Here is a 9028-nt window from a genome sequence, read left to right on the forward strand (position 1 = left end):
AGTAAACCAATATTTTAATAAATGATAATTAATTTTATAAATGCATAAGATATTTTTCAAGAATATTTTAATTAAAATTCAAACATCGAAACTAATTAAAAAGCCAACGTTTTATGAGATGACTTTGAGCGATCTCCCAATTTCGGTAAAGGCAGCTATGGCATGATCAATATCATCTTTGGTATGAGCAGCAGAAATTTGTACACGAATTCTAGCCTTGCCTTTTGGAACAACTGGAAAACTGAAGCCAATCACATAAATACCATGAGCTGAAAAAAAAAATATTTTATTAGTTATCAAAAAAATATCGTAAACCAAATATAATTAAAATCTTTATTATTTTATTTATAGTCTTGTATTATTATTAATTCAATTCACTAAATTAATTAATAAAAAACTAATACTTACTTAACATTTGATCTGCAAATATTGAAGCCAAACGTGCATCACCCAACATCACTGGACAAATTGGATGATTTTCCCCGGCAATTGTGAAACCTACTTTTTTCATACCTTCCCTAAAGCGTTGAGTGTTTGATTGTACGGTCTTCGAAAGTTCGTCGGATGCAAGCAACATATCTAAAACTTTAGTACCAGTTGCAACAGTTGCTGGAGCTAAGGTATTCGAAAATAGATATGGACGTGCTTTTTGACGCAATAACGTTACTAATTCCTTGGAACCTGTTGTATAACCACCAGAAGCACCACCCATAGCTTTTCCTAAAGTTGAATTTATAATATCAATACGTCCCATAACGTTGTGATACTCTTCAGTGCCACGACCAGTAGGTCCAAAGAACCCTGTTGCATGACATTCATCTATGAATACAAGAGCATTGTATTTATCTGCTAGATCACATATTTGTGGTAAAGGAGCAATATTTCCATCCATAGAGAAAACACCATCTGTTACGATAAGTTTGAGACGAGCATCGCTTGTTTTTAATTGCTCTTCCAGATCTGTAAAGATTAATAATTGCAATAATTGAATATTAGAAAATATTACTTAATAAAGTGGAATTTTACGAATATGAAACGGATATCGAAAGGATACGCTGCTTTTGAATTAGCAGTATTTGGACTGAGGTCTCATAGTGTTCTTGACGTGTGATATTTCAAAAACGATGTAACATATTCAATATTCACTTTTTTTTCGTTCATACTAAAATTTTCATTTATACGGCAACTTTTTAAAACTCATCATACCTGCCATATCTCTGTGCTTATACCGTTGCTTCTTGGCTTTACATAAACGAATACCATCAATGATTGAAGCATGATTGAGTTCATCGGAGAACACACCATCTTCTGGTGTTAAAATTGCCTCGAAGAGACCTGCATTGGCATCGAAACAAGAAGGGAAGAGTATAGCATCTTGGCGTCCATGAAATTTGGCAATTTTTTTTTCTAAGTTCTTGTGAATGTCTTGTGTTCCACATATGAAACGCACTGAACTTAATCCAGCGCCGTATTGATCCACTATTTCTTTTGTGTATTTGACTACTTCTGGATTATTCTATAATTGAAGACATGAAACAAATAAAAGATTAACATTCTTAAGTAGCAAGAAACATACGGCTAAGCCCAAGTAATTATTTGCACAGAAATTTAATATTTTTTTATCGCTGCCCTGGACTGTTATCTCGGTGCTCTGCGAAGATGTTATTACGCGTTCCCTTTTAAATGTGCCAGCATCTTTGATTGATTTGATTTGTTCATTCAATATTTCCGAGAATTGCGCAATGGCCGGCTTCGCACTCGAATAGCCACGCGCCTGTTGTCTGATAAGATGTTCACTGCCTTTAATCAAAACAATTTAATAAGAGTTTAAAATTTAGTACACAAAACTGTGCTGAAAGTTTAAAGCAATTTTAAAGAATACATTATATCTCTATAATTTATTAATATAATAATACCTATTTGAATTGCTGGATATATTATATACCAATAAAGTTTTCCAAAAATAACGAAAGTTATATTCCTATAAGAATAGCGTAGGGTTCTAATTTTTACATTGATTTTGTATCAAAATTCTATTTAGGTAATATAATTCTCACGGACTTGAATTACTTATGCATATATAATAACATAATTAATATATATGTGGCATTATAATGTTAATACAAATAATAGCTACTTTTATAAGTAAAGTTGAAAACATATTTCTGTCACGCAGTTTTTTTTTTCTGAAATTCCATATTTATTATTTTCTCCTTAAGACATTGACTTAGTATGGAAATAAGTTTTATGATCCAAAATTGACTTCGACAATGAATTGATTGGTTATTATATTTTTTCAGATATTTGTTGCTGTTCAGTTAAAGAGAGCAGTGTCTACATTTGTATATATTCAGTTCTTGATTTTAAAAACTATAGTAAAGTTTACTAAATGGCTTGATCATATAACGATCTCGATTATTACTAGTATCGTTAAAAGGGACAGTTACAACACATTGTTACCTATAAGACTTATTGCACCATCTCTTAAAAGAGTCTTCTAAGTTAAACTTAACTTAATAAAGCTGTTAATAAGCATAATAATGTCTTTTGGTTTTAGATTGAATTGAATTGAATTGGATAAAGTCTTAGATAAAGCCATATAAAGTCACAGGATTCATTTCCTGACAATCGCAGGTCACAGGTTGATAAGTTGGCCGAAAGTATCTACAACCACAAGTTGATACGACATATTTTAAAAGTTAAATTTGATTATAAGGTCTTCAAAGATATTGAAAAAAAAAATTATTTTATCACAAAAATCTTTCTTTAAAAAACGCATTGTTCTTAGCTAGATCGAAGACGTAGTGAGTAAGGTCTCATGTATCAGAAATTTTGAGGTGTGATCCATTGTTTGAATAAGTAGGTTGAAAGTTTCTAATTATTTGTTGAATATAATAAAAATTTAAAAAGACAAGCCGTAGAGAAGGGTTTTGAAGAAACCTGGTAGTTAATAGAGATTAAAAGTGTTGAAATGCACTGACTCAACTAACTTCAACGTAATAATAAAAAAAGCAAAGATATCTTATATCCATTTTATATCCATTTATATTGAATGGAAAAGGACTTTCGGCTGATTTTGGTAAAAGGTGAAGTAAAAAAGGTAGCTAGAAAATACCATGAAATAATATAAATTCATCCCAACACTCTTGCTTCGAGTTTAATCTCCGACTCAAAAATTTTTACAAGACTGAAAAGGAGAACTCCGCATCAGATGTTATAATATAATAAAATTTAAAAAAAAAAGTATCTCTCCACGTTTTAAATCTCATTTATCAAAAAATTGTAAAATGTCATTACATTATTTGACTGAATACATATAAAATTTAAATTAAATTAAAAAAAAAACTGGATTATTATAGATATTTAATATACATTTTTCTTATCTACGAGTACTTTAGGTTTATTAATGAAAGAAAAATTTCATTTATTTGCAGTTATGAGCAGATACATTATTATAAACAGAAAAATATTTTTCCAGTTATTTAAGGATTATTTATTCATAAGAACAAGGGATCGCTATTTTTTTTATTTTGTATTAAAATCAGCTTATTAACTTATTCTGTATGATTTTAGAATTATTTTAATGAAGAATTAATTATACTATACAACCGCATCCCATACCACTATAATCACTGTTAATATTATATGATTCATAATCCAATTGCATTTATATCATTACTTAATATTTTTTTTCATACAACGTAATTTTGAAAATATTGTATCTGCAAGATTCATATAAAAATATATATTTTCTTTATACAATTGAATTTTTTTTTTTTTTTTGCTTCAAGCAACGTAAAATTTGCATAAACAAAATTGTTTTAAAAATAATTTCACAAATATTTTTCACCTCTTAGCAACGCAAATTTGGAAAAGATTGGCATTTTCTTTGAAAGTATCGAGATAGAAATTTTGCACGACACACCCGCGACAACTTTTCACTCAGCACTGAAAGTTGAGTGCTTTCCCGCCACCATAGAAACTCAAACAAAAACAATATCGGCGAGCATCGCCAACAGCTGACTTCGTTTATTTATGTTTCATTTATTGTTATTAACAACAATAATAACAGCAACAACAACAACAGCATTGTTATTAATAAATAAATATTCACTTATCCACAAACCGATTGGCCTGCATGCACATGAGCTATGACAACTGCGGCGATGGCGACGATGGCGGTGGCGCACGCAGTTCGAGTGAAGATTTGAGATACAAGAATTTCACTTTCATTTATTTTAGTCGCATTCTACAAGGTTTGGAGATACAAAACAGCACGCGTGCAAGGGAACTGAACTAGAATGACGCTCAGCTAAATGAATCTAAATTGAGTCGCTGCCGGCATTATTAGACAAATTTATTCTACACAAACTAAGAAATATTAGTGATAATAGAAAAAATTTCATTCTATTGTTAGATATATATAGATATATAGATAGTTCCAAAAATCTGCAAATGGACAATTATTGAGTGATGCTTACAACCGAAAGCGATCAATATACTAAACTGTATACGTTATAGACAATCAAAGCACTAAACTCGCATCAGGTGATCTCAATACTGGTTCAAGGCTGCCTTGATAAATTAAATGTGCTTGGCAAATCAAATCAGGTGTCGATTCTTTGGATACCGGGACATACTGACGTACGCAGAAATGAATACTTAGTCACACCGATGATGGGACTGGAAGCTTTCTGTGAACTACGACATAATACGCTCCTGTCTCTCATAAAAATAAAGCAGAACTAGAATAAAAAGAATAACTGGGATAATATACCAGGATTAACACAATCCAAATCAGTTATTGGTACCTATAATAATAAGAGATACCAGGATTGTATCAATCTATCAAAGGAAAAACATTGAATTATCACAGGATTCCTAACAGGGCACTATAAACTGAATTACCACCTTGAGAGATTGGGTATACGTACGGACTCAAACATACGGAGGATTCGGAAATGCACTGCGCTAATGCATATACGGAGCAGGCTCGTTGGAATGTATTTTCTTACAGAAGAGGCAATAAAAATTTTTAATTAACTGAATGAAATTTGGCTGACCATGCAACGCTGTTTCGAGTATTGTGAAGAACTCATCATCAGTGATCTTAGGATATATTTGAATTTTTAATTAGTTTATAATACGTATATATTTGAATTTTTAATTATAGTATATATTTGAATTTAACGTATTATACGTATATAATTTATTGGATTGCAATATAAAATAGTTTTTAATGTATATAATTTCCTCATTTATATGTTACAGTTTCCTGTAAACTCTTAGAAGACAAAAAGACCTAAACCTTTCCTATTGCTTCATCATATATGGGAGTAGAAGAAGGAAGAGACGATAAAAAAACATCCACGGGAATACTGCAATAATGCTCAATAAAGATAAAGTAATGCCTAATAGTTATTATTCTATCATTCATTTTCTATTGCTCTCTGTAGGCGTAGATATTGTTCTCTGTAGGATAGAAAGTGATTCATTTTAAAATGGAACTTCTTTTCATTATAAAATATTATCTCGGATATAATTTCAGGGCACACTTTTATAGGAATTCACCAGTACCAAATTAGCTACATACTTGTTTTAATCAATAAAAGCTGGCATCTTTAAAATAATCGATTACACTATATTTAAACCGATTTCTCCATATTTCCACTAACCATTTAACATTTACACTACTATATTTTACTATTTTTTACTATATTTTAGCTATAGTGATTTTATGATTTTAAGAATGTAATCATAAGATCCGAAACTCAGTTATTGGAAATGTTAGGTGAAACTATCATTATTATTATTTTATTCTAATGAGTCTCTCGATTTAAAGCTGCTTTATACTCCATTCTATCTTACTATAAATAGGTTCTCGATGGCCGTTATTTCTTCACTTTTCAATCAATCTTACTATAAATTGGTTCTTTATTGGCATATTCCAGTTTCTTCCGCCTAAAAGCCAACTGAATTATTCATTCCATTCCAATGAAAACTTAAGTTCTAGGTATTTAATTGAATGAAATTAAATTGAAGAGTCTTTTCTCGAATACTTTTTCAATAATAAAAACCTGCTTCTAATAGGAATCTTTTAATTTATTAAATTATTTATACAGCATAAAATCTTTTTTCTAAAATTTGAATAAATTTATTAATTTCACTCGGCAGTTGAGTTGGGGTAAACGAACGCTTCCCCATGAAGATGAGTGAATTATCAATAGATTTATTTATATTCATGCATGAAAATAATATATGGTACATTGAAGGTCATTGCCAATTTAAACTTTAAAATATTTTACACACAACAAAAAATAACTGCAATGTTATATATATTTCTTAAAATGAACACATCTCATATCTTATCGAAAGACACCGTAAGACGTCATATCATCATACTCATCTTCAATGAAATAAAGAGCTTCAATGTCTGTTAATAGGAAACATATTATACGGAACCATTTTGTGATTTACTCTTGTAAATTCTCTTGAAAAATCGAAATTCTTTTCACTCCATTATAAAAACAGAATTTATTTATCAATTCTAAGTTAAATTGGGTTGAAGTGACAGTCTTGCACACCAAATTTTACTTTAGCACAAATAATTGAATGTACTGATACCACGGATAAAACAGTGTTCATACTCTTGTTCAATGGGATCAACAGAATATAACAAAATAGTTGGTGTATGGACAACCTTGAAGAAAATGGGCATGATTCCCAAATTTAAAAACTGAATAGATTTTGAAATCTGACAAGAGTCTTTCACTACCCAGGATTCTTTAACTGTCGCTTGATATTATTGTTCGTTTGTTTATGTCATTTTAAGTGAAAATATTAATATCTGTGGCATATGAATTTCAGAGAGCAGCTTGACTACTCTGGCAAGTTCGTTAGCCGTATAGTTACCTAAAAACTCCGTACACCCAGGTACCCATATGTGTTCAACGATGATCAATTGAATCAACTAGTTAAGATACACAGTTGATATTTTCGAACTGTGTAAGATGTAACTGAAACGCCTCATAAAGACTTTCAGCAACTTGGTTGTCCGGGAAGATTGTTTATGTCGAGGGTTTTGTGGCTCAGAACCCATTTATTTGGAAAATGGATTGATAGTACATTTGCCTGAATTATGTTGCAGTGTTTTCGTGGTCGAACAAAGATGAAGAGATCTAGCTATTGCCGGCTCTGCCGTTTAGTTTGCAGTCGGTATGAGAGAACAAAAAAGAATTTAAGGTTTGGTTTAATATTCTGATTCTAGAAAATGGGGAGCACAATGTAAATTCTGGATGTGAGAATAATAACGTTGAGTGCCGTTGTCACCAAATCTGTAGGCTGTTTAACCAGAAGCTTAATAAGCTATAATCTATCAGAAAATGAAATTCATTAGTAAGCATCATTTCATTTGATATCTTATATGTTGGAATAATCATTTCAAGGTACAAGTATCTAAAATTCTTCGTTATAGTAAATATACCATTGCTTAATAGGCTTTTATCTTGTGTGTTGTATCTATGTCTTCTGAAAATATGAGGGTAAATTGTCACATATCTATCAATAGCAACAGAGAGTGTTTTCTGCTATAATCCGTCATTAGACTACTGACAATATTTTTGAGTGATTAGAATTAGCATGATAAAAGGCATTTGAGATTAGTTTTGGAGGTCTTGCCTTATGCTACGTTGTCGTAAAATACGTCCAGCCTTACTACTTGTTTAGTAATGGACAGTTTTTTTTTTTGAAGTGTTGTTTGCGACTATTTGTAAGTTGGCAGAGATGTTAGTTTTTGTATAACCTGAAGTTGTTTGTTAATGAATATGACTTTTCGAAGAGAATTTTTTGTCAACAGTAACGCCCAAGTAAGTCATAGAATCTTCCCATTCAATGTCATCGTCCAACGTTAATATGTAATCTTCTTAGATGTAAATTACATTTCCTAGTTACAAAGTTCGCTTTTGTTTCTTTTGGTCACTGTGTAGTTTCTATTTTCGAAAGCAATGCAGAAGTGTATCGATGTGATCTTGTACGGTATTTGATAAGTGCCTTGTTCGACTTTATTACATACAAGTCATCAGTTTATAGAGAAAAGATTAATTAAAACGTAGCATTATTATTTTGCAGGTTATATTTTTATATCTGTGAAGTCTTTTTCTTATACATATTGAAAAAAATATTAATCTTGTTGCGATTCTGGCTTCTAAATCATAATTCAGTAGACTGATAAGTACACTGAAATATCCAAATACATACAAGATTATTCCTAATAACATATTTTTTCTAATTGACATAAATGAGACACTTAAGTCAATGTAACTTGCACATTTTAGGAATAAATTTAGAACAGCTTCACTTTGCCAACTGTCAGGCAATAGTAAATTCTTATCTGATAAGTGCATATACCCACCTGCCACCTGATAAGCGCTTAAAACAACTTTACGCACTAAATATTTTCGAGAAATTTTCCAGCAAGTCTCGCAAAGTAAACAAGATGCCACTTTCCGAGTGCCTGTAACATGACAAGGTACCAACTCATTTGTCTCCGTCCTGTAATTACATTTGTGCGAGTGTCTTGTAAGTCTTCACAGAGTTTTGTCTTTCTCCGATTCTCCGAATGCCACCGAATGAAAAAAGTCTGTGGCTCCTTTGACTTTGTAAAAGTTTCTATTCCTTCTCACTTCGTGGGGAAGTAATTCCAGTTTTAATTGCAACTGTGGGTTTTGGACTTGTCGTCTGGTGTGTGATGTCTGGTGCGCTGTCCGTGCGCCATATGCGTGGAGTTGTGTTTGGGAGTGGGACTATGTTATGGCTTGCTTAATTGTGACATAGAAATGCATTTACTTAATTGACTTTAATGCAGCAGTCAAATGTTTCAGTGAAACTGAAAATATGTAATGAGATACGCAGAAGATATCAGCTGCACTTTTTATTTTTAATTGGGAAGAGTCTTCATATCCGCCACAAGTGTAAGTGTGCGTTACGCGGTTAATGCAAATTTATTGGGGCAAAAACGAAAGCCTTTAAT

General features: G+C 31.4%; 1 protein-coding gene across 1 annotated transcript; it reads right to left on the bottom strand.

The window, feature by feature from the left end:
- Positions 1-3960, bottom strand: LOC119684433 (2-amino-3-ketobutyrate coenzyme A ligase, mitochondrial-like). Its single transcript, XM_038098475.1, has 5 exons — positions 3851-3960; positions 1577-1800; positions 1207-1516; positions 409-960; positions 1-269 (listed from the first exon to the last, which is right to left on the bottom strand). The coding sequence occupies exons 1-5, from the start codon at positions 3882-3884 to the stop codon at positions 112-114; spliced, it is 1278 nt and encodes a 425-aa protein (XP_037954403.1). The 5' UTR covers positions 3885-3960; the 3' UTR covers positions 1-111.
- Positions 3961-9028: the final 5068 nt, after the last annotated feature.

Source organism: Teleopsis dalmanni, chromosome 2 (genome assembly GCF_002237135.1).
Source record: "Teleopsis dalmanni isolate 2A chromosome 2, ASM223713v2, whole genome shotgun sequence".
NCBI lineage: Eukaryota > Metazoa > Arthropoda > Insecta > Diptera > Diopsidae > Teleopsis > Teleopsis dalmanni.